Raw genomic sequence first — 26,156 nt, 5'->3', positions numbered from 1 at the left:
AAAAGGTCTAGAGCTGATTTGGAGGTGAAGGTCATCAGTTCAGGTTTGGACCCATTGACCTTGAAGTGTTGTGGTGATATCTAGCTAGAAACATCCAAAGGGCAATGAGCAAAGGGAATCAGGAGCCCAGAAGAGAGATCGGGCCCTGAGATTGTTCCCATTTCTGTAGCAGATTAGAGTTTACAAAGCACCTTCTTCATAGCCACCCTGTGAATTAGGAAGTGTCAGTACTGCTGATGTTCAATTATTTTATGCCAAATGGAAGTTTGAGGTTAGATAGAAGGAAAAACAAATTTCTAACATTTAGGACTATCCAAAACCAGAATTGGCCAACCAGGTAATAGCCTGTCTCTCACTGGAACTCTTTAAGCAGAGACTGGATGACCACTTACTGGATGGGTTATAGAGGGGATTCTTTTTCAGGTATGGGTTCAGCTGAATGACCACTCAGCTACAACCACTTTCTAGTTCTGAAAGTGATTCTTTGAGGAAACACAATCACAGGGACACAGTGAGTTGGACAAGGGAAGTTGGTGAAGCACACTTTCCACCAGCAGGTCCCCACCCCAAGCAGCTTGCAGAGATAGCTACGTGGCCCAGTAGTGTACCTAGAATTGAGAAGACCTGAGTAAAAATATGACCTCAGACACTTTCTAGCTGTGTGACCCTGGGCAAATCTGTTCAAGTCAGTTTCAAAATATGGAGATAATAATAGCACCTATCTTGCAGGATTGTTGGGAGGAAAAAATGAGATATTTCTAAACCATTTTGCAAGCCTTAGGGCTCTATAAATGCCAGCTATTATTATTTTTATCATCATCATCATCATCATCATCATCATCATCATCATCATCCTTATCCTTCCCTTAGTTCACATGGTCTTACTCCTGGCCCCTATTGGCACCCATGGTCAGGTTCCTATTAGCATGAGTTCATCCCCTTGTCAGCTTCAAACAGATCCTCCAATACAAAGAAGGTGGTGGTGGGGGGTATGAATGGAGAGTGTGGTATCACACTAGGCTAAGCTGTCAGATCCAAGTGTACTTTGCCTTTGAATATCCCACCATGATACAAACAAACCAAGAGCACAGCAAGGCTTTCTTGTCTTTATTGTTGGATCAAGGAAATGAGGAATGCTATATCATGGGAAATATGGACCCAGGAATGGAGAGTTTGGAGCTTAAAGGGGATTAAACATAACTGGCATAATTATGGGTCCTGGGGGTCATTTTGGAGTCATCTTGAGTTTATCCAGAGATCATTCTGGGGTCCCCAGAGAGATCTAGATTCCAAGTGGCAACTTCTTAGACCTTGTTCCTCAAGTTCTTCCTGGAGAAGCCGAAGTTAGAAGTCAAATGTCAGGTAGTCAGATGCCAAACCTGTTGCCCTGCACCTTAGCCTTCCCTTCAAGGTCAAGTCTAAAGAAGAAGGAGAGACAACAAGATGGAGGGGATACTGAGGGCACAGAGATGTGACCAGGGTGAATCGGAGCATGGGACTGAAGGAGGCTGAAAGGGTATGTGAGATGAGAGGGAAGAGACCAGAGCAGAGAGGAGGCTGAAAGGCAAATGGGGCATAATGAGTGAGGAGGAAGCCATGGGGAAATTCTGACAGGTCAGAGAGGATTCTGTGGGAAATAAACAATGTGTATAGTAAAGGGACTAAGGAGAGGTCTGAGGGACAGAGAAGACTCTGAGGGGACAAAAGGGAGACTGAGGAAAAGGGTGAGGCTGAGCTATGGCTGGAAGTACAGAGGGGAATCTGAGGAGACCGAAAGGAGACTGTGATTAATTATCTGAGTGAAGCTAGAAGGAATAGAAGATAGGCCAAAGCTAGACATTTACCTCAGGAGATCAAGGCCATGGCGGTGAAGAGGACATGGATGGCCACAGTCTTCATGAATAGCAATCTCAGGCCCATCACACTGAGGAATAGCTTGTTTCCCTGCTCAGTTTCTTCTGCAGGGGGTAACAGTAAAGGTCAAGGTCAAGGTCAGGCATGCTGGATTCTAGGGGCCAAACCTAAGCTATGGAAACAATCCTGGCTAACATTTCTGTAGTGCTTATAAGGTTTGCAAAACAATCTACACAAAATCTCATGAGATTTTCCCCCAAATACCATGAGGAAGGCAGTACAGTTACTACTGCCATTTTATCAATGAGAAAACTGGCTCTTAGAGTTTGGGTGACTTGCCCATGGTCACTTAGCTAATAGGTATCATAGGTGATATTCAAATTTAGATCTTCTGACTCCAACTAGGATAAGGTCACATGTGGTCCTCTAGGTCCTCAAGTGAACCCTTAATAATAGGATTTGTTCTGTGAAGTTTGGATTCAGTCAAAGGGCCGCAGTTGAGGACCTAGAGGGCCAAATGTGCCCTCGAGGCCAAAGGATCTCCACCCCTGAACTGGGTATGTCCTAGATATTCCAAATTTATCGTGAAGTGGAACTCATTGCCTTTCCCCCTAAGCCTAGCTTTTCTCTAAACTTCCATACTTATTTTAAGGAGTTACTATCATTCCAGTCAGCCAGATTCACAACTTTAGCACCATCCTAATTTCTTTCCCCTCTCTCACCCCACGTATCCAACCTGTTGTCAGGTCTTTTCAATTCTGTATTTTTTGTCTCCCTTCTGTCCATTCATACAGTCACCTCCCTGGTTCAGGGTCCCATCATTTCTTACCTCAACTATGGTAATAGCCTCCTAATTGACCTTTCTTATTTCAGTCTCTCCCCATCTCAAATATATCCTCACATAGTTGTCAAGATGATCTTCCTAAAACACAAGTCTGACCATGTCATTTCCCCAGCTCAAGAATCTTCAGTGGCTCCCTATTGACTCCAGGATGAATTGAAATCTTTCACAATTTGGTTCTAAACTACTTTTCCATGTTTAATGAACATTATTCCCCCTTCACACATACCATGTTCTAATCCATCTGGCCTATTTGCTGTTCCCCAAACGTCCATTCTATCTCCCAGCTCCCCTCACCCCACCCCTAGTTTGGAATACATTCCCTCCTCATCTCCATTCTTAGGATCCCTAGCTCCCTTCAAGGCTGAGGTCTTGCACCAATTCAAGCAGGAAACCTTGCTTCATCCCTTATTTATTGGTGCTCTTTCCCACTTTTTTTAATCGTGTATATACTTATCTGTTTGTATGTGGTATCCTGTCCTCCAGTAGAATGTAAGCTCCTGGAGGGCAAGGAATGCCTTTCATTTTTTCCACTGAATCCCCAATGTCTCGCATAAGGTAGGTGGTCAGTAAATATTTGTTAGATTATATTGCATTCGGTATGAAATTTGAATGAGGTGAGGAATCAAAAATTGATCAAGGAATCAAAAATGATTCAAGCATGGGATGAATGCAACGGTGACAGAAATAATGATGGAACAACAGAAGGAACAAGTTTAAAGGAAATGATGACAAGCTCTATTTGAAGTAGGACATCTGCTGCAACTGTGGAAGATGAGGGTATGAAGAGGAGAGAAAGGATGTTTGGAGCAATCGCTGTGAGAAATAATTATTGAGAGAGTGTTATGAAGGAAGAGGGTGGGCTCAGCTGAGTTTATGGAGTAATGTATTTCCTGAGCCCTGGGTAACATTATACACTGAATTATGACACAGCCAAACTGTGGAATATCACACACTCCTTACCTGGGGTTATTGTCACTCTGAATCCGGGGCTATCCCATTATCAAAGTAAAACACATAGAGTCGAGTAGGATCACAGCTTCAGAGAACTTCATTTAGAAAGGACCTGAGTAGCTAACTGCTCCAAACTGTGCTTAGAAGGAATTCCCTCTACAACATACGCCTAAGTGGTCTCATCCAGCCTTTGCTGAAAGTGCTTCAATGAGGTACCCCCATGGCCTCCTTGGACAGCCCATTCCACTTTTGAGAGCCCTAATATTCAGAAACTTATTCCTCACATGATCAAAGATAAATTTGATTCTTGGTAACTTCATGAATTTATCAGTTTCTCCTTCTGGTCACTGTTGCATTTTTCCTTCCTATGATGCTCTCAGCTTCAATCTCATTAGCTTTGCCCTTTCACCATGAATGTTTAACTCACCCATAAGTTTTTGCTCAGTGCGAGACAGTTTCTGTTCAGAGGCAATCCCAGGGTCTGGTCCAGTATGATCTGAAACCAGAAACACATCCTCAGACACAGCTCTGATCCTCAGTGAATCTAGAACTGGCTTCTCCAGTGCATAGCCCCACCTCCAAGTCAGGAACTACCTTCCCAGACTAGGTCCATATCCTGAACCTAGCTGCCCTCTTCAATCCAAGACCTAGTCCCTAGACCACGATTCCTATCTCTAGCATTATGATCTCTTTTTCCCTAGGATACTCCTTTCCATCCTAGGCCCCACATTCCAATTCCGGTAATCTTTTCCCTAGGTTAAAAATTTACTTAGCACCCTGTAATACCCCTACCCAGACACAGCCTACATCCCTGTCCCTGTCCTTCATTGAACCCGGGATGCCCCCTTTTAGATTGAAACATCCCTCATTTCCACCTCCTTTCCCCCAACCACTGTCAACCAGGGGCTAATCATACCTGGTTGGTGGGATACATGTATGTCTTTCCCAAGGTGTTTCACTGAGCAGGTTACTGTATCATTCTCAGCAACCCTGCCAATCTTGACAGCACTATAGGTGCCATTGGCCATGGGACTCAAAGTAAAAGATTGGTGTGAGATCAAAGCTCCAGAGAAGGCCAGGGACACTTGGAGTTCCTTGGGGTAGTAGTTCCTGATCAGGCAGGCCACAGAATCCTGATTCCTCATCAAGAATACACTGGGTGACAGAGGGGCCCGAGGTCCTGCAATCAAATGATGGCTTCCTGTCCCCTACCTGGACCTAGTCTCAGATGTGGGAAAGGCAAACATATGACCAACATGTAACTGTGAAAAACAAATTTTACCCCCAAATTTCCTGCCCCCCTTAACCGCAACCTGGCTGTACATGTGGAGAGCAAATTCATGTGATCAAGCAACTGTAAAAAGCAAACCTCAGCCCCATTTCCTGCCCCAAGTCCCAGCCTCAGCCTTGTTCTCATGTCCCAAACTCACATGCCTTTTCTGCCCCGTAGACCACAGTCCTCTTTCTCCTTCCCAATTACCCCAACTCTTGATTGTCACTGGTGTTGACAAGTCCCAGGATTTCATTGCTGAGTGTCCCAAGTCTGTATGTCTTATGATGTGACCCCAAAGCCCTTTAATGACCCATGATAATCCATTCCCAGCTTTCACCTCAGTGGGAATGCCAGCTGTGCATGGTCACAGAATACACTGTGGTGGAGAGAGGGAACTGGGAGATGGGGAACCCTGTTTCTGGTCTAGGACCAACACTGTCTGATTATGTGACCTGAAGTCTTAGGATTTTCTTAGGACTGGGATAGTAGAGGCACTCACCAGGCTCCACAGTCACATCTGTCCCACGACCAAAGACTAACTTATCTGTGTCATCTCCATTGCCCACCCTCCTTGCGCAGTGATATTGACCAGAATCTCTGAGGTCCAGGCCCTCAATCCGTAGGAAAATCCAGCTGCCGGCATCCTCCCTGGAGGTGGTGATTCGGTCTTCCCTGGCCTGTGTAGAACTACTCTTGAGACTGGTCAACCACAGTGGGGCATGGCCAGGAGCCCAAAGGTACCAGCCAAGCTTGCTTGTCTTGAACTGGAAGCCAGAGGTTTGGCATTTCAGGTTCAGGGTCTTTCCAGCTCGGTGGGAGCCTCCCCCTGACTCTTCCAGCACTGTCTGTTCCACTGAATGAATCAGAGTTGGGGATAGTATAAGTAGTGGCAGTCAGTCCATCCATGCCTCCTCCTGGGAGGTAGAGCTTTGATTTCCCTAAACTCCCTCATAGCCCACCCCCAACCCATCTTCTCACCTCCACCCCAGACCTAGGTAGGGTAGGATATGGGGGACAAAGGACCAATGGGAGGAGGAGAAGTCAAGCTTGTTATTGGGATCCAGGGAAGCACAGATGTCAAGGTTACTCCTGTGTCCAGAAGCTTCCCAGATTATCAGAGGCTCTGAGTGTCAGAAGATTCCCAAGGCTAGGGAGATAGGGGTTCATGGGTAGGGGAGATGACAGGACTGGGGGTTCCTGGGGTGGGCAAGAGAGACAGTCTATCTGAAAATGAAGTTAGCCACAGAAACTCACTGCCACAACTCAGGACATAGGTTGACTGGAACCATCAACCCAACCAAAAGCTCCCCCCCCCCCCATATCCATAATAGCTCTCTTGGGATCTGGTGGAGTGAAATCTCCCTGACAAGCTTTCCCCTTCTCTGCACACACTCCCCAAAAACATGGAAACTTACCTGGCAACACAGTCAGTTCTGTTCCAGGACCAAAATATTCTTTTCACTGTGACACAGGAAGGAACCTAAACACTTGTCTCCAGAGAATAGTCCTTAAGAAGGGTGGAGCAACATGAGGATGACAGGAAGTGAGGTGAGAGTCCCTGGAATTAAGCCCATGAGAGCTCAAGGTCGTGAAGTCCAGGGACAAATTTCCAGGTAAGTGTAAGGGTCTTCAGGATATACATCCTAGATCAACTTCACAGCAAAGCCCCAGGCAGGCTAGACATTTGGGAAGTGCTTCACTTTTGCAAAGTCTCAGATGACTTCTGGAGTGGCTGCGTTAATGATTTGTTACCCTCAGTCCTTAGCAACTCCATTGTGTAAGATTGACTGATCTATCCCTTGGTTAAGCCAGATAACTCAGGAGAAGGCTTAAAAGGGAGTGTGTTCTGGCATCCATTAGGGCATCTGGTCATAGACTGAAGAACAGTCAAGAAGGACTGGGGAACCTCAAGAACCAACTATGGTTGCCCAGAGATGACTAAACTACATGTCTCCTCTGGACCTTGTCTTGGTGGGCACCTGTCCAACTATGGCTGACCATTGTCGCAGGAGTTGGGGGTTTGTTGGATATTTGCATTGCTGTATCTCCCTGTGGAGTTTGGGAACATTTGAGCCAACTAATCCTCCCATGATGTTTGGAAATATTTCAGGAAACCATTGATGGGACCCTGATATTCATGCAAAGAGTCTGCAGATGCTCCTGGAGCATTCAGAAAGAGTTTCCCAATTCCAGTTTGATGAAATTGAGATCATCAGTAGTTCATATGATGAGATAATTCTCACTGGGACTTCTTTTTTCTTCTCAAAAAATTTTATGTATACCTCTTTTGGGATTCATTGATTTTATTTTTTCACGTTCTTTTTTTAGATCTTGAGTTCCAAATTTTCTCTCTCCCTCCTACCCCTTCCCCACACATTAAGAAGACAAGAAATGTGATGTATGTTATACATGTGAAGTCATGCAAAACATATTTTCATATTAACCAGGTTAAAAAAAAGAAAAAGAAAGTTTAAAAAGTATGCTTCAGTCTGAAGAGTTCATTAGTTCCCTCTTTAGAGGTAGATAACATTTTTCATCATGGGTCCTTTGGAATTTTTCCAGGATCATTGTATTGATAAAAATACCCAAGTCAGGTCTGCACAATGTATGTCCCACTGGCCACTTGCAGACTGCAAAATGACCTGTGAAAAATGCAGAGGATATAAAAGAAAGTAAAGACGTAACAAGTGATTTATCCATGCCACACTTAACCCACCTTCCATTAATCACTATTTTGCCCATCATGTGACTTGGCAGGTGGGTTGCCACTGTGCACTCTCTCCTGTCTGTCACATGATCAGTGGCAACCAACTATTGTCAGTCTGTCTCTAGTCTTGGGGGAACGAGAGTCATATCTTTTCACTGTGTTTTTGGTCATTAAGTGTTGAATAGGGTCAAAGTGAATGCAGGCATATGCCAACACAGCTGACACCAGCTCTGAGATGAGTGGCAACAACATAAGGGCTTCTTTCCCTCCCTTGCTGCAAGTCCATGGTCCAAGTTACATGAGTGTCTAGTGCCCTCTTCAAGGTCAAACACTCAGTTCAGTATTTCTTCGTATATGACTAGTTGCTGTGGAGATTTTTTAGTTCTAATATTAATGTTTTTGGGGATGACTCTAAAATCAATGATAAAAAAGAAATGGAAAGATCAAATCAGAACATAGAGTGTTTAATCTGGAGCGGACAAATAGATAATTGTTTACTTACATGAGAAACACAGTATTTTGCCTTGTTTGCCAAGAAATAATACTCCTTCTGAAGGAATACAATCCTCATCACCATTTCAAATCAAATATCCTTACTTATGCAAATTGGACACCAACAGAAAGCAAATTAAAGCAAATCTAAATTGTTGAAAAATCTCAGTGGAGAACAATGGTGTTTCAAGAAAGTAAACTCAGAAAATTAGGTGGCTACTAAGGTTAGTTTTCAGATTTCTAAAAACAATTGCTGCTGTTGGGAAGTCTTTTACTGAAGGTGATTTCATAAAGAAATGTTCACTGATTCTGGATTATGTCTCAATAAAAAAAGTGTTTTTGAGAAGTAGTTTAATCATTAATTATACCTTTACTTGAAAAGTGAGCCTCTAAATACCTATCTGCAGCCTGAAGAAGTTTAGCCTACTTTAATTTTGGCCTCTTCCTACTACCAAGTTGTGCAGATCTGAGCTAAGTATTTCACAGCTGATTGTCATTACAATATTGTTATTGTGTGCAATGTTCTCCTGGTTCTGCTCACTTCACTTTGCATCAGTTCATGTAAGTCTTCCCAGATTTTTCTAAACCCATCCTGTTCATCATTTCTTATAGTATTCAGTAGTATTCCATCATAATCAAATACTGCAACTTATTCCTCCATTCCCCAACTAATGGACATCCATTCTATTTTTGATTCTTTGCCACCACAAAAAGAACTGCTAAAATTATTTTTGTACATACATGTCCTTTTCCTTTTTCTTTGGTCTCTTTGGGACACAGACTTAATAGTGGTATGGTTGGGTCAAAGGGTATACACATGGGTTTTTAGGTCTTCGGTCATAGTTCCAAATTGTTCACTAGAATTATTGGACTAGTTCACAAGTCTACCCACAATGTATTGGTGTCCTTATTTATTCACATCCCCTCCAGCATTTGTCAATTTCTTTTACTGTTATGTTAGCCAATCTGATAGGTGTGAGGTGGTATCTCAGAGATGTTTTAATTTGCATTTCTCTAACTGGTAGTGATTTAGCGCATTTTTTTCATATGAGTATAGATAGCTTTGATCTCTTCTGAAAGCTGACTGTTTATGTCGTTTGACTACTTATCAGTTTAGAAATGGCTCTTATTTTTAAAAATTGGACTCTTCCCCATATCATTAAGAAATGAGGTTTTTATCAGAGCAATATCATTAATTTTTTTATATTATATATTTATATTATATATATGTTACTTTTTTGTTTATGGTACTTTTTAGAAAAATGTAGTTTCTCTGATTATCTCTTTTAATAAATCAAATTTTTGCTTTTGCATTGTCTGAGAATATGATTATTACTCCTGCCTTTTTTTAACCTTAGCTGAAACATAAAAGATGCTGCTCCAGTCTCTTATTTTTATTCCATGTGTGTCTCTCTGTTTCTTTTCTTTTTCTTTACTATTTTCTTTTTCCTCAGTTACATATAAAAATAATTCTCGACATTCATTTTTAAAACCTTGAGTTCCAAATTCTCTCACTTTCTCCCTTGCTACTCTCCCCTCACCCCCCCTCCCCCAAATGAGAAGGCGAGCAATTCAATACAGGTTATACATGTAGAGTCATGCAAAATATATCTGTAATAGTGATTTTATGAACAAAAACATTGACAAAAAAACTCAAGAAAAATAAATTTAAAAAATATGCTTCAATGTGTATTTAGACACCATTAGTTCTTTCTCTGGGGTTGGATAGCATTTTTCATCATAAATCTTTCAGAATAGTCTTGGATTATTGTATTGTTGAGAATAGCTAAGTCATTCCCAGCTGATTATCTTACAATATTGTTGTTACTTTGCACACAGCAAATTTCGCTTTGCATTAGCCTATGCAAGTCTTTCCAAGTTTTTCTGAGAGCATCCTGCTCATCATTTGTAATAGCACACTAGCATTCTATCAGAATCACATATGACAATTTGCTCAGCCATTCCCCAAATGATGGACATTCCCTCAATTTCTAATTCTTTGTAACCACAAAAAGTGATGCTGTAAATATTTTTGTACATTCCAGTCCTTTTCCCTTTCTGATGATCTCTTTGGGATACAGACCTAGTAATGGTATTTCTAGATCAAAGGGTGTGCACAGTGTTATAGCCCTTTGGGCTTCATGACAATTTCTTGAAAGATGATTTCTAGGCTCTTTTTTTGGTCATGGATTTCAGGTAGTCCAATAATTTTAAATTATCTCTCCTGGATCTATTTTTCAGGTCTGTTGTTTTTCCAATGAGATATTTCATGTTGTCTTCTATTTTTTTATTCTTTTTGTTTTCTTTTAATTTTTTCTCAATTTCTCATAAAGTCATTAGCTTCTATTTGCTTCATTCTAATTTTGAAGGAATTATTTTCTTCAGTGAGCTTTTGGGCCTCCTTTCCCATTTTGCCAATCCTGCTTTCCTTTGCAGGGGGAAAGCAGGGCAATTGGGGTTAAGTGGCTTGCCCATGATCACACAGCTAGTAAGTGTGTCAATGTCTGAGGCCCAATTTGAACTCAGGTCCTTCTGACTCCTGGGCTGGTGCTCTACCCACTGTGCAACCTAGTTGCCCCCTCTCTTCTGCTTTTTAAGGCACTCTTCTTCTCATTAGCTTTTTGAACCTCTTTTACCATTTTAAGGTGTTATTTTTTTGGCATTTTTGTGTCTTCTGTACCTATTTGTTGACTCGTTTTTCATGATTTTCATACATCACTCTCATTTCTCTTCCCAATTTTTCCTTTACTTCTCTTGATTTTCAAAATCCTTTTGGAGTTCTTCCATGGCCCAATACCAATTCATATTTTTTTTGGAGGCTTTGGATCACAGATCCTGAAAGCGGATGATACTGCCTCTTAAGGAGTGCTGGAAAACCCAGTGGGGTGGTAGTAGCCTCAGGTGCAACTGAGGGCTGTTGAATAAAAATAAGGGGGCAGTGGAAACATAAGGAAAGAAAAAAAGATAAGAAAATTGTGATAAAACCATTCATGCATGAGTCGTCTATTGTATAACAGTTCAAGTCATAGTCATTACACTATTTTTCAAACAAACACACAAAATCCAAATTATAACTGATCAGTGGTCAAGACCACTAACCGGTCTTAAAAAGCAAATGTTGTCAGGTGAGTGTGTTGTGCCTTGTCAGGGACTCCAGCATGCATCAGCAGGAATATGTGTGTGTAGTGACTTGTTTACAATGTGATATTATGTGGTTACATGACACAATATTGCAGCATTAAAATTTCAGTGCAGGAAAAACCCACAAATTTTCAGTAAACTATTGAATTTGCGATGCATTATTTAATAAATATATGTGCATATATATATATGTGTGTGTGTGTGTGTGTGTGTGTGTGTGTGTGTAGTGAAATGATGCAAATTTAAAAAAACACTAAAGGGTTAAAGAAAGTAGATTTCTGGGAGCAGGGCACTGACTAATTTTTTTTTAAAAGGGACGGTTGGCATTCCCAAATTGATAAGTGGTCAAAGGATATCAACAGATGATTTTCAGTTGAAGAAATTAAAGCTGTCTGTAGTCATAAGAGAAAATGCTCTCAGTCAGTATTGATTAGAGAAATGCAAATCAAAACAATTCTGAGGTACCACATCACATCTATCAGATTGGCTAACACGACAAACAGCAAAATGATAAATGTTAGAGATGTGGGAAAATTAAAACACTAATGCATTGTTGGTAGACTTGTGAACTGATCCAGCCATTCTAGAGGGCAATTTGGAAGTATGTCCAAAGGGCTAGAAAATTGTGCATACTCTTTGACCCAGCAATACCATTTCTAGGTCTAAATGCCAAATAGATCATAAAAATGGGAAAAGGAGCCACATGTAGAAAATATCTGTAGCTCTTTTGGTGGCAAAAAAATGGATATTGAAAGGTGCACTGTCCCGAGCTTCAGCGGTTTTGTGCAGCTGTTTGCACAGATACTTTTAGGGACCTTTAAATTTTCACTTCTTCCAAGGTGTTATGACAAAAGGAGAGGTATTTACTACTTTCCTGGCCTGTGCTCTCATCTGTGAATGATGACAAGCATTCTTTTTTGCCCTGAAACTGTGAGAAGCGTACCCTCTCCATTACTTCCACAAGCTCTGCTATGCTAGTGCTCCTCCTTGCCCTGGGACTGTCACCCAGTGCTGTGACCCAGGTCTGAGAATAGTCAAAGCAAGAGTCCTGCCATAGTTCTAGCAAAAAGACCCTTGTAATCTTCTTGTGACCATTTGTTTCACTCCATTAACATCTGTGGGCTGAGAGCTCTGAGATCAGCCACTGCACCTGTCACTGTTGATTCAGTCAGCTCCTGGTTTGCTGGGGCCATGGCTGTGCTGACATGGCCCAGCTGGACTACACTCCACTCTCACCTAGGTAAAATAGACCTTTCATGCATATCTTCTAAGTTGTCTTTGGCATCTGTGGGCTAAAGGGTTAGGAAACCACCACTACTGCCAGTGATTCAGTTATCTGGTGGCCAGCTCTAGGTTTGTTGGGGCCTGGTCTGTGCTGGTGCAGACTGCACTGGACTACACTCCTTTCTCACCCTGGTGCAATAGGCCTTTTCTTCCAATCTTCCAAGTTGGCTTGGACTAAGTTTTTTTTACTCCATGTTTTTGTGGGTTCTGTTGCTCTAGAATTTGGTTAGAGTCATTTTAAAAGTATTTGGAGGGGGTTGTGGGAGACCTCTAGTGAGTCCCTGCCTGTACTCTGACATTTTGGCTCTGTCTCCTGTCTCTCTATTTTGGGTATGTTTCTTGTAAACAAAATATTGGATTTTGGTTTCTAATACGTTCTGCTATCCACTCCCGTTTTATAGGTGAATTCATTCCATTTATATTCAGAGTTATGATTACTAGCTGTGCATTTTCTTCCATCCTATTTTCTTCTGTTTATCCTCCTCTCTTTCTTTCTATCCTGCCCCTCCATTTTACTTCTGATGATGACCTTCCTTAATCCATGCTCCATTTTATCACCTCCCCTTTCTCTTATGCCCTTCCCCTCTTACTTCCTTATTGGGTAGATCAGTTTTATACTTGCCTAAGTTTGCATGTATATTCTTCCCAATTTGAACCAATTTTAATGAAAGTGAGGTTTGTGTTGCCTATTTCTCCCTCTACTGTAAAAACTCTGTGTGCTCTTTTATGTGAGATAGTTTTCCCATTCTTCCCCTCCCATTCCTCTTCTCTCAGTGCATCTGTCTTTTTCACCCTTTCAGTTTTTTTACACCATCCCAACATAGTCAACTCCCATGACCTCTGTCCATATAGAATCCTTCTAACTGCTCTAATAACGATAAAGTTCTTAGGTGCTACAAGTATCATCTTCCCACAGAGGAATATAAGTAGTTTAACTTCATTAGGTCCTTATGATTACTCTTTCATATTTACCTTTTTATGCTTCTCTTGAGTCTTGTGTTTGAATATCAGGTTTTCTATTTATCTCTGGTCTTTTCATCAGGAATGCTTGAAAGTTCTCTATTTCATTAAATATCTGTTTTTTCTCCTGAAGGATTACATTCAGTTTTGTGGGATAGGTTAATCTTGGTTGTGATCTTAGCTTCTTTGCCTTCTGGAATATAGTATTTGAATCCCTCTGCTCCTTTATCCTGGAACCTGCTGAATCTTGTGTGATCTTGACTTTGGTTCCATGATATTTGAATGGTTTCTTTCTGGCTGCTTGCAATATTTTCTCCTTGACATGGGGTTATTGGAATTTGACTACAACATTCCTAGGAGTTTGCATATTGGGACTTCTTTCAGGAGGTGGATTTTTTAAATTTATATTTTGCCATCTAGATTTAAGATATTAGGGTAGTTTTCCTTTAAAATTTCTTGTAATATTATGTCTAGGCTCTTTCACTGATTATGCCTTTCAGGCAGTCCAAGAATTCTTAAATTATCTCTCCTAAATCTATTTTCTAGGTTAATTTTTTTCAATGAGATATCATATTTTATTCTATTTTTTCAGTTTTTACTCTCTTATTGTTTTTGATGTCTCATAGAGTCATTAATGCCCACTTGCTCATTTCTGTTTTATAGAAATTATTTTCAGGAGAGGATTCTAGGAAGATGGCAGAGTAAGTCAGAGAATTCCAAGCTCTTAAAATTTCCCCCCACAAAAAGAGTTAAAATACCACCTTAGGGTGAATGAAGTGAACAAAGAAGAATAAACTGGGATTTTCCTAGGAAAATTTGGAAAGATTGGAAGAAAAATCCCCAGACCAGGTTTGGTTCCTGTGAAGAGTAAACACCTCCCAGCTAGGTTCCATTTTAATCACAAGTGGCAAGCCACTTAAACAACAAGCAGCAAGACCTGGGGTTAGTGAGGGTAGTTCGGTTTTTGAGCCTAGGAAGATTGAGGGAACCTCTGTTGATGAGGAATGCCAGAACCAGCTGTGCTGCTGAGTGGCAAGGTGGGAAGGGGAGGGGTGGAGTGAGAAGGAACCAGCACTTCTCTGGTGAGTGCAGAAGAAGTGGGGCAGAAAGCTCCTGGCTGTGGGCATGTACAGGAGGTTGGAGGTTTGACTTTGGTTCCAGGAAAGAGAGAGAACTGAAGATCTAGGGCAAGAGGCACCATTTCCCAGGGTATGAGGTCATTACAAAAAGCAAACTATAACCATGAATAATGCACAGGCAAAGTAGAAAGAACCAACCACAGAAAGCTATTATGGGAATAGAGATGACTAGTGATCATCTTCAGAGGAGGATATTGAAGTAAAGAAACCCCCAAAGAATAATGTCAAGACACCAGAGCAGGAGCAGCAATGGAACCCAGCCAACGAACTGCACTGGGAGAGCACTGAGCACACAAAACTGAACCATACCAGAGCGGGAGCAGGAAGAGCCCCAGTGCTGAATTGCTGGCTGCAGTGGCAATCCCCAGGCCTCTCAGCCAAGGACAGGAGTCTGTTGGAGCTAGCTGAGACAGAGCCCATAGGAAACACAGAGCCTATAGGAGCTGTCAGCCCACAGTATAAAGGTTTGCAACTCACCTTCTCGTACTTTCAGGAGTCTTGATGACTAAATAAACTCTAAGAGTGTTATGCCAAAAAAAGCAAGCAAGACCCGGATATAAATTTTGAAGTGGATTTATTCAAGTGTGCAACTGTTCAGAGTAAAGACTCAAATCGAACAGACCCAAGCAGGGGTGGGGTCAGGGCATTTAAAGGGAAAAAACACAAGCTGATTTCCATGGATATGGCAGCACAAACTGTGGGGCAAGCTGGGGCAAGATGGAGGGTAAACCAGGGGACAGGGAACAACAAGAGCTCTAGTTCCTCCCTTGAATAAAGCCAAAGAATATTGCCCTAGGAGAAACCCTGGAATAGAATAGTCAGAAGTGGGGGCTCACCAGTCTTTTAGTGTGAAAGTCCGTTCTTGTGGTATTGGAAGGAGACCAGTGCACATAGGGAGGCATCCCAGAAATTCCCACCTTAGTCAACCAGTGGGAGTCCTGAACCCCAGGGAGGTGGAACCACCAAGCACTCTCACCAGGACCCCAGGAGTGCCTTGGCCCAGTCAGAGGAATTGGCAGACATGAGCACAGACCAGTGGGTGAGACTACCTGTGCTATATAGCACAGCCCTAGGGGAAGAGACTTCCAGCAGTTAGACCACCCCTCCCCCACACCTCACACTGTGACCCCCCCATCCCCCAGGGAAACTCAGAAAGATGGCACTGGGCCTTGAACCTTGGCACACACCAGCCAGCTTCAGCTCAGCATCAGAGGAGCTGCAGCAATATATAGCTTCTAGTAGACAAAACCAGAGGCCACAATACACAAAGCCAGTCACCAGGCCCCTACCTCCCAACACAAGAAGTTTGGGACAGAATCCCCTGGGCCCCAGAAGCAGAAATCCATTTAAAAATCCAGGAAAAAGAAAACCACCATGAAGAAGCAATCCAGAAAACAAGGACCATTGATTCTTACTGTGGAGACAGGGAAGATCAAAATAATAACTCAGAGGAGGACAGCATTGATACTATACCCACATTTGAAACCTCAAAAGGGAATATGAACTCATCTCCCAAAAAGCCCCAAAAGCCCCCAAAAGCATTTCTGGAAGGACTCTGGGAGGATTTTAAAAGCAAAATTAGAGAGGTAAAAGAAAAAGTGGAAAAAAATTCACTGACGAGAACAAATCTTTAAAAAGTAAAATTAGTGAAATTGTTAAGGAGGCACAGAACCTAATTGGAGAAAATGACTACTTAAAAAGTAAAATTAGCCAAATGGAAAAGGAAATACAGAAGCTAAATGAAGAAAACAATTTGTTAAAAATTAGAATTTGGCAAGTAGAAGCTTCCTCTGTGAGGAATCAAGAATCATTCAAACAAAATCTAAAGAATGAAAAAAATAGAAGGAAACATAAAACAATGCAAGGTTCTAAGACAGCTCCAAAAGACTCATGATGGAAAAGGCAATCCACATCCAGAGAAAGAATTATTGAGTCTGAATGTAAATTGAAGCAAATTATTTGCTCTCTTTTTTCTAAATTTAATTTTTGTTTTCCTTACATCTTTCTCATGCTTCATTTCATTGGTTATAATTATTCTTTACAATTTGATTTTTTGGGAAAAGAAGTTTAATGTGAAAGTATATGTAGAACCTATATCAGATTACATGTTGTCTTGGCCGGGGGGGAGGGGGGAGCGGGGGCGGCGGAGAGAGAGGGGGAAAAATTTGGAACTCAAAAACTTGTGGAACTGAGTGTTGTAAACTGAAAAAAAAAATTAATTACAAAAGAGTAATGTCAAATGGTCACCTGCCCCAAAAGAATTTATAGAAGATCTTTAAAAATACTTTAAAAATCAAATAATGGAAATGTAGGACAATTTTTTTTAAAAAAATGAATAATCCAAGAAAAACAAGAAGGTTGTGAATGGAAAGTCAACCAATTGAAAAAGGAGATCCAGAATCTTAAGGAAGAAAGTGACACCATGAAAATTATAACTGGGCAAAGTGAAGTGAGCGAAATTATAAGAGATCAAGAAAAAAAATAAACAAAATATGAATAATGAGAAAAATAGAAGAGAAAGTGAAATATCTCATAAGAAAAACAACAGATATGGAGAATAGATCAAGAAGAGAATATACAAAAATAATTGGACTAACTGAAAGTTATCATAAAAAAGAATATTGATACAATAATACATGAAATAATTAAAGAAAATTGTCCTGAAGCATTAGAATAACGGGAGGGGGAGGTAGAAGTAGAAAAAAAATCCATTGATCACCACTTAAAAGAGATACTGTGAGTAAAACTCATAGAAATATCATAGTCAAATTCTGAAACCCCCAGCTCAAGCATAAAATATTGAAAGCATCAAGATTAAAACAATTTAAATATGATGGTGCCACAATTAGAATTACACAAGACCTAGCAGCAGATACCCTAAAGGATTGCAGGACTTGGAACACAATATATAGAAGAGCAAAAGAACTGGGGCTCTGGCCAAAAACATCATACCCTGCAAAGTTAAGTATTATCCTGAATAAAAAAAAGGTCCTTTGATAAACTCTCAGACTTTCAAGACTTTGTTAAAAAAAATCCTGAACTTAATGGAAGATTTAACATATGAAAACCAAGAGAAATATAAGGTACGTACCAAAGACTGATTATAAGGGATTCATAAGGACATACTGTTTACCTTTTATATATGTAAAATGTTTGTCTGAGATTCTTATTAATAATTGGGTAGCTAATAAGAAAGATTGGATTCAATTTGTCTATGATATGAATTGGAAAAGCAAAACCATTTAGGGATAGCTAAAAAGAGTAATTGTTTTATACAAATATGGTGCAAGAGGAAGAATGTATACAGAGGAATTAGATGGGGGAGGAGGGCTGGGTTAAAGAGGTAACAAAACATATATATTTAGAAGAGTATAAAAGTCTTCTAAATTCAGAAGAAATAAAATGGTAGGGGCATAGGGAGTGGGGAGAAGATGAGGAAGGGATTTTAGGGAGGAGAATGAGGGAATAGGTAAAAGGGAGATATAGAAGGGTGTTTAGATTTATGGGAATGGGAGGATAGGGGAGGGTTCCTTGGAGGGGGATAGGCAAGTAATAGGAGGGGAAGGTAGTGGGTAGAAGTAAAGTAGATAAGGCAGGAGGGATAGGAAACTAGATATGCACAAACATAAAAACAAAGATCAGGAGTAGAGTGTGTGTGTGAAAGTATATGTTTACATATGCATGTGTATATGTATATGTGTATGTATATATCTATTGCTATAGAGAAACATATCTAAAGTGTATTGTAGCCTTCTGGGGGGTGGGGAAAGGCAAAAAAGAGCAAAGTAAAAAAGTGCACAGCAAAGAACAAAAGAAAACTCACAAGGAAGCAAAGAAAAGATGGACAATTTTCAACACAATATATATTATTTATCATACAGGCTTTCTTGAAATGAAAATTTACTGTTACATATTTTGAATCCTCTCTTATGTTATGCCATGCACATGACATGCTTTTTTCTTTCTTACTTTGTATTTAAGTTTCAATATTTAAGTTTATGATATATTTTTGTTTCTTTTCCCCATTCTATACTTGCATTCTGGACGTTCAGTCTAAAATAAAATTAAAAAAAAAGAATTATTTTCTTCAGTGAGATTTTGTACCTCTTTTTCCTTTTGACCAATTCTGCTTTTTAAGGAATTCTTTTCTTCAGTGAATTTTTGTGCCTCTTTTACCATTTGGCCAATTCTGCTTTTAAAGTGTTATTTTCTTCAGTATGTTTGGTGTCCCTTTTATCAAGCTGATAATTCTCTTTTCATAATTTTCTTGCATCGCTCTCATTTCTTTCTCAATTTTTTCTTCTGCCACTCTTAGCTGTTTCTTTAGTTATTCCAGGAATTCTTTTGGGGCTTGTATTTTTCTTTGAGGCTTTGCTTGTAGTTGTTTTTACATTGTTGTCTTCTACATTTATGTCTTTATTTTCCCTGCCACCATAGTAGCTTTTTATGGTCAGGTTCTTTTGTTATTGTTGTTATTTGCTCATTTTTCCAGACTATTTCCTGACTGAGAACCTTATGTTATTAAGATGGGCTGTGTTCATTTTGGGGTGGGGAAGTACTGTTCTAAACTTCAGGCTTTTTCTGTGTTGCTGTTTTCAGAGCTAGTTCTGGGGGTCTGGATATTTTCTGGCACTTCAAAGTTTGTCTTAATCTGAGAGAGATGTGGTCGTAGCTCTCCTGATATTTGCTCTAGATTTTACTCAGGAAAGGCTCCTCCTTCCTTGTAGCCACAAACCCTAATACTCATCTCTGACCACAAGTGCTCCACTCCACCCTAAAACTGCAACACAGAACTGAATGTGGGCAATTGATTTAATGTACAGAACCTGGTCCTGTACCCAGTGTTAGCTTAGTGTCCTCTGTAAGCTCTTTCTGACCAATTATCCAATCCCCTTACCATCTCTGGGCCTAGAGTTTCTGAATTTCTGCTGACACTGTCACAGTCACCTCCAAGGCCCACCACTGATGTTGCTATATGTGTGCTTCAGGCTGGCACCCACCCTGGTGTCACAAACTTCTTCAAACCTCCTAAATTTTTCTGGGCTGAAAGTATGTCTTGTTACAACCTTTTTCTGACTATACCACTCAGCTGGGTTGTTGCTTCTACTCTGGGACCTTGGCTGTTTTCTTGTACTATGTTTTAAAATGTAAAGGTCTTTCTTAGCTTATGGGCTCTGCATTCGGCTTTTGAGGAGCCAGCAGTAAATATTGGAAGGTGGAGAAAGCTGAAGGAGAAAAGAATTAATGAGAAGCTTCACTTGAGTGGGGGCTGTGTAACTAGAAAGGAAGTGATAGATGATGAAAAATTAAAAGTATTTTGGTGTCTAATTAGTATTTATTGATAACCAGATTTTTTTCCTGTAGCAATGAATAGAAAAGAGCCTTCTGCAGTAAGTCTACTCCTTGCCTAATGGTAGTCACTGCTAATCCTATTCAGTCCCCAAATTCCATTTTATGCAGTGGTTTTTGTAGTATGAACTTCAGTGCCTGTATCACTGTGTTTCCCAATCACCTTGACTCAGGCCTCAACCAAAACCTTGCTCCTTGCAGAGTCTTCTGCTCACTCCCCACTCCTTGGTGTCAAACAGGATGAGGTTTTTTGGTTTGTTTTTGGACCTTTGATCTTAGAAGAGAGGAGGAAGTAAGTACCATTCTTTGATGTTAAGAGAGGATTACCTGTGTCACACAGAACAAACTATCATTCTAAGAATCCAGACCGCACTACAAAATAACAACCCTACTCAAATTTTGATTGTGAACTCAAATTCTTCTTAGCAGTTGCCAGCTCTTGTGGAGGTTGGCTGCACATTTCTCCAGCTTGCTTCTTTCTACTCATGCCACAACCACTCTAATTCAGGCAGGCCCTGATCACCTTTCTCCTGGACTTTTGCAATGGCCTCCTACTTGATCTCCTCGTATCCAGTCTTTCTCCTCTCCAAAGCATACTTCAAAGTGTTGCACAATAGTTCTCCATTACATTCATGTACCATAACTTGTTTAGCCATTCCTCAATTGATGGGTATCCCCTTGATTTCCAATTCTTTGCCACCACAGAAAGAGCTGCTGTGAATATTTTTGTACATATGGATCTATTTCCCAATTCTATGATCTTTTTGGGATACAACCCTGGAAGCTGTACTGCTGGGTTAAAGGCTGTACACATCTTTATAGACCTTTGGGCATAGTTCCATTTGATCTCCAGAATGGCAGTTCACAACTCCACCAACAATGTAACAATGTTCCAATCTCCCACATCCTCTCCAGTATTTATGATATTCCTATTTTGTCATGTTGGTCAATCTGACAGGAGAGATGTGGTACCTAAGAGTTCATTTTGATTTGCATTGCTCTAATCAATAGTGATTTAGAGCACTTTTTCATATGACTATAGATATCTTTAATTTCAATTGGGAAATGATTTGTATTCTTACAAATTTGACTCAGTTCCCTGTATATTTTAGCGATGAGGCCTTTATCAGAGACACTGGTTATAAAAATTCTTGCCCAATTTTCCGCTTCCCCCGTAATCTTCTTAATAACCTGGAAGGACCTATGTAATCTGATGCTGAGTGAGCGGAGTAGAACAAGGAGAACATTATGCATGATTATACAGTGTCTGTGATGACTAACTTTGATAAACTTGGCTCTTCTCAGCAATATAAGGATCAAAAACAGCTCCAAAAGACTCATGACAGAAAAAGCTATCCACACACAGAGAACGAATTATAGAGTCTGAATGTAGATAGAAGCAAACTATTTGCTCTCCCTTTTTTTTCTTCTTTGTTGATTTTGTTTCTTCTTTCTCATGATTAATGCCTTTGGTTATAATTCTTCTTTACAACTTGAGTATTGTGTAAATAGGTTTAACATGAAGGTGTATGTAGAACCTATATTGGAATGCATGCTGTCTTGGGGGGAAGAAGAGGAGGGGAAGAAAATTTGGAACTCAAAAACTTGTGGAACTGAGTGTTGTAAACAAAAAATAAAAAACAAAAAGTAGTTAAGGAGGTGAATAGAATTTTAGAAAACATAGATACAATAGACCTCTGGAGAAAACTGAGTGGAGATAGAAAGGAACTGTAACAGCAAGCAAAGTGGGACATTTTGCTGTTTTTTCTTTGGAGGGCTTCTCAGTACTAAGGCAACCAAGTGCCTTTGATTGAGCATTGACTATGATTGAACCAAGAGTCTTTGATGACCTGCTTAAGTCACAAGAAAGCCTAAGTCACAAGAGTCTGAGTCACAGGGCTGTGATCCCCTCAGAACCTGAAGAAGTGCATTTATACTCTGAGGATAACATTTTATTTGAGGGCTCACTCTTTGGAAGAATGTTCAAGTGATTTGGCCAGATGAGACTCTGGGTAGCCATCAAGGAGCCCTCTGGCTTTGAAAGCACCAGATGTTGGTGCTTCTCTCTCTGGTAACTATGTACAAATTGTTATGGACAGACAGCTAGAAGCCCTGTCTGCTGATTTGTGTTATTTTCTCTGTTTATATAGTTTTTGATTGTGATTTCTGTTTGTGTTTTATCTGCAGTCTAGGGTGCTAACTTTTCCCCCTGAACTAAGTGAATGACATATGTAAGTTTAATTAAAGTGGGATTGTAAACCCCTAAAAAAGTTGCCAAACTGTTATTCCTAAAACTCTGACCATTTCCCACTCCAGAAGCTTTGGGTGGCTCCCTCTTGCCTCTGTGATAAAAATATAAATCCTTCTGTTTGATGTTTAAAGCTCTTCACAATCTTTTCAAACTGATTAATGATATATGAATTTTTCTATGTACCAACAAAATTGTCCTACTTGCTCTTTTACCTACATAAATAATATTTCATTTCTCCTACTCCTGTTTTTTATTGAGGCTGGCAAATTTCATTCTTATCTTGATATGCCAAGTCTGTTTGTTGTGCCTTGGTGTGTTCTCAATGTCCTCCAATGATCTACCATACGTTGTCTCTTGGTTATTATGGACCCAAATGGCTATGGTAGCTGTACATAGTCACACAGCACATCAGGCTGAACGGGGAAGGGAGGAGAAGGAATCCAGTATGGAATGGACCCATAGGTATAAAAATTTTTATAGAAGCTCTTTTGTTGTGCCAAAGAAAGAGGAACAAAGTGGCTGCCCATCTATTGGGGAAAGACTACATAAATCATGGCATATGAACATAGTGGAATATGATTGTGCTGTGAGAAAAGATATATTAGGAAGGCAGAATTTATGATTTCAAAGAGAATCTCATATGTGCCTAAAAGGTCCGGAACCGCAGGATATAAGGAATTCTCTAGGCAGAAGGCAGGAGAACTAAAGCATGTATTTACACTCCACAGTAACAATCCCACAAACCAGCGTCCCTATTTTGATATTTTCATCAAAAGCTTCCAGGCCCAATAAGTCCGCCTCACAAGGGTAACCAGAGAGCCACAGAGAAGCGAGATGGTATAAGGCAAAATCGTATACATGCTTCCCCTCTACGGTAAGAAGATTACCCACTAGCCTCCAGTCAGCTCTGCTACCCGCAGCTCAGCTTCAGCTGTAGGCGTCTCTGGCTCCAACCGAAAAAGGAAAGGAGGATCTTCAAGCTGTCCTCTCCCCTCTTATAGAGTTTTTGACATCATCAAGCGCCACCTGAACGACCAGGGCCGATTGGTTCTTGACTTGGCCCCTCCCCCAGTGTAGACCACGTTAACACACCTCCCCTCAGCCAGCGCCACGACTCATCACACAGGAAGCTCTGGTCCTGCCCCGGAAGAGCAAGCCCCAGCGTCCAGGGAAGCTCAACGAGGCGAGCTGAGTCATTCAAAGAAAACAAAGTCCATTCTGGCTACACTCCACCCCTCACAATGTTCTAGGATGCACAATCCAATCATAATTCAAATTAAATTATATATCCTAGAACATTGTGATCCAATTATGCAGGAAACTAAAACATATCATTCACAATAAAGCAAAACATATCATTCAGTGACATTCCCAAATATTGGTTTACGATTCAAATGTGATCCACCCCTAGATCCCAGCCAGATAATCTCTTCAATCAATCATCCCAAAATAATTATTAATAATTCAAATGTCCACCCCTAGATCTTCGTATCCATTACATAGGATCAATAATATCATAACAATAAAACAATATAGCAAGGATAACACAAAATAAGTACACAGAACACTATCATCATCCCCCCCTCAAACAATTGGGGCTCAAAATCTTGGGGTAAGGGGTGAAGGTCTCATTTTCCATAACTTTTTCTTGCTGAAATTGGATGTAGAGGTGTCCCTGACCCAAAGAGTCCAATTCCAGAGTTCAGTTCTTTAGCGAGCTGGCAGGAATTCCAAGAATGCTACGTGCTTAGGCAGTCACCGGAAACTGCAGGGTGCTTAAACCTGCAGGAGACAGAACTAGAGACAAGGTTAACTAAAACAGAGAACAAAAAGAGTAGGCAAGTATGGGCTATTATCCTTCAAATAAAATCATCTCCAGTTTAGTTGAAATTTCAGTTATGCAGAGATCCAATATCAGAGCCAAACTCAGATGGGAAATGTTTCTTTTTAAACGGAACACAATGAGGAAACTAAGCCAAGAAGATCCCACCCTAGATGGAGACCAGGATTGTCCTCCCAGCCTTTCCCTAGATGTACAAGGGAAACCAGAAGGATCCCATCCTAGATAGACTAGGATTGTCCTCCCAGCCTTTCCTCAGATGTACAAGGGAAACCAGGAGGATCCCATCCTAGATAGACTAGGATTGTCCTCCCAGCCTTTCCTCAGATGTACAAGGGAAACCAGGAGGATCCCATCCTAGATAGACTAGGATTGTCCTCCCAGCCTTTCCCCAGATGTACAAGCTTTCATCCGTTAATCACACAAAGTCACCTTCCCTCTGAGTGGCTTGTGTCAATTACCAGCATCAGCCATACCTGTGGGGTCCGTGAATCTAATATTATAGCCCTATTCACGGTAAAATATATGGTTCAGGGGTACGATTTGGTAATTATCTTCCCCTGAATAGACAACTGTTACAGTGTTGTTCTTCCCATGGGCTATGACTTCTGCAGCCTTTGGAATATCATCTGGCTTCCGTTTTACCCATACTTTAGCTCCCAACTTTATTCTATCAATGGAGCAAGCCCCTTTTGCCCCTCTAGTAGTTATTCTGGGAGGACGGTCAGTTTTCACAAAGGGTATTTTTTCACAGGGGATAATAATCACTTGAACTATTCTATCATTCCTACCAAATTGTACAGGTTTTTCACCCAAATTCTGGAGTGTCACAACAATTTCTTTTTGATAATTCGAATCTATCACTCCAGCCAAAACATGTACTCCTTGAGCTGCTAATCCTGGTTTAGGTAATATCCATCCAAAATGATTCTTGGGGATTCTCATACATACTCCAGTAGGGGTTTTTCTTATCTCTTTCCTATTCAACCTAAAATTCTCTATACAATGTAAATCATATCCTGCCGAACCAGGTGTTCCTGGACATGGTAGGGGGACATCTTCCCTCACAGTCCAAAATTCAATATTTTGGATCTCACGTGTTTGCTGTTCTCTAATCTGCAAATTTGGGGTCATCATTCTGGCTAGAGGTGTACTCCCCCCTAAGGGCCTATTATTCAAATTACGTAAGGCAATAGACAAATTATCCTTCCAATGTAGATATGAATTATTAGAGCTTAATTTTCTCAGCTGTTCTTTCAACAATCCATTCATTCTTTCAATCAGCCCAGATGCTTGTGGGTAATATGGAATATGATATATCCATTCTATATTATTCAACACACAATATCTTTTCACTTCTTTGCCCTTGAAATGTGACCCATTGTCACTTTGAATCTGCATTGGGGTTCCATAGTATAAACTTACAATATCTAGGGTTTTACAGGTGTTTTTCTGAGTTGCATCCTTATAAGGACAAGCCACTAGGACACCTGAATAGGTGTCAACACACGTACATACATATTTACATCCTTTATCCTGGGGTAGTGGGCCAATATAATCTATCTGCCAAATTTGGGCTGGAACTTTTCCCCTTGCTATTTCTCCAGTTACTATCCTAGGAAGAGTTCGTTCTTTTTCTAATTGGCATATACAACACCCCTCTGTTATTTGTTTTAACAACGCATGAGAGATACTGATACCTCAATCCTGTGCCCATCGGTGGGTGGCCTGGACCTCTAAATGGCCGGCGATCTGGTGGACCCATCTCTCTAAGGCTAAGTCATCAGTTGGAGTTGGAGTAGGGACAATACATTCAGTGGCAATCTTTGCTAGTCGATCCGCGTGTACATTGTACTCACACTCTGGTGTGGTCAGGGTCGCGTGAGCATCAACATGAAAAACTGACAAATCCGTAACCAAAGACATGTCCCATATATTTTCCCATAACTCTTTACCCCAAACTTATTTGCCATGAATCTCCCAATTCTGATTCCTCCATATAGGCATCCAAGTAGCTAATCCATTAGCTACCGCCCATGAATCAGTAAATATATGACACTGTCCTCCCTTC

The 26,156-nt window shown here is 40.7% G+C and overlaps 1 protein-coding gene across 1 annotated transcript in view; it reads right to left on the bottom strand.

The window, feature by feature from the left end:
* Nucleotides 1–1,092: 1,092 nt before the first annotated feature.
* Nucleotides 1,093–26,156, bottom strand: part of LOC118833587 — a 90,269-nt gene continuing 65,205 nt past the window's right edge. Inside the window, exons 6-11 of the mRNA XM_036740966.1 lie at nt 6,338–6,376; nt 5,422–5,775; nt 4,566–4,829; nt 4,077–4,145; nt 1,845–1,958; nt 1,093–1,329 (exon numbers count right to left, since the gene is read on the bottom strand). Of these exons, the coding sequence (XP_036596861.1) occupies nt 1,846–1,958; nt 4,077–4,145; nt 4,566–4,829; nt 5,422–5,775; nt 6,338–6,376 (839 nt within the window). The 3' untranslated portion in view covers nt 1,093–1,329; nt 1,845. The remainder of the gene's footprint in view (nt 1,330–1,844; nt 1,959–4,076; nt 4,146–4,565; nt 4,830–5,421; nt 5,776–6,337; nt 6,377–26,156) is intronic.

Source organism: Trichosurus vulpecula, chromosome 1 (assembly GCF_011100635.1).
Source record: "Trichosurus vulpecula isolate mTriVul1 chromosome 1, mTriVul1.pri, whole genome shotgun sequence".
Classification (NCBI taxonomy): domain Eukaryota; kingdom Metazoa; phylum Chordata; class Mammalia; order Diprotodontia; family Phalangeridae; genus Trichosurus; species Trichosurus vulpecula.
This window is presented reverse-complemented; position numbering and strand designations above follow the sequence as displayed.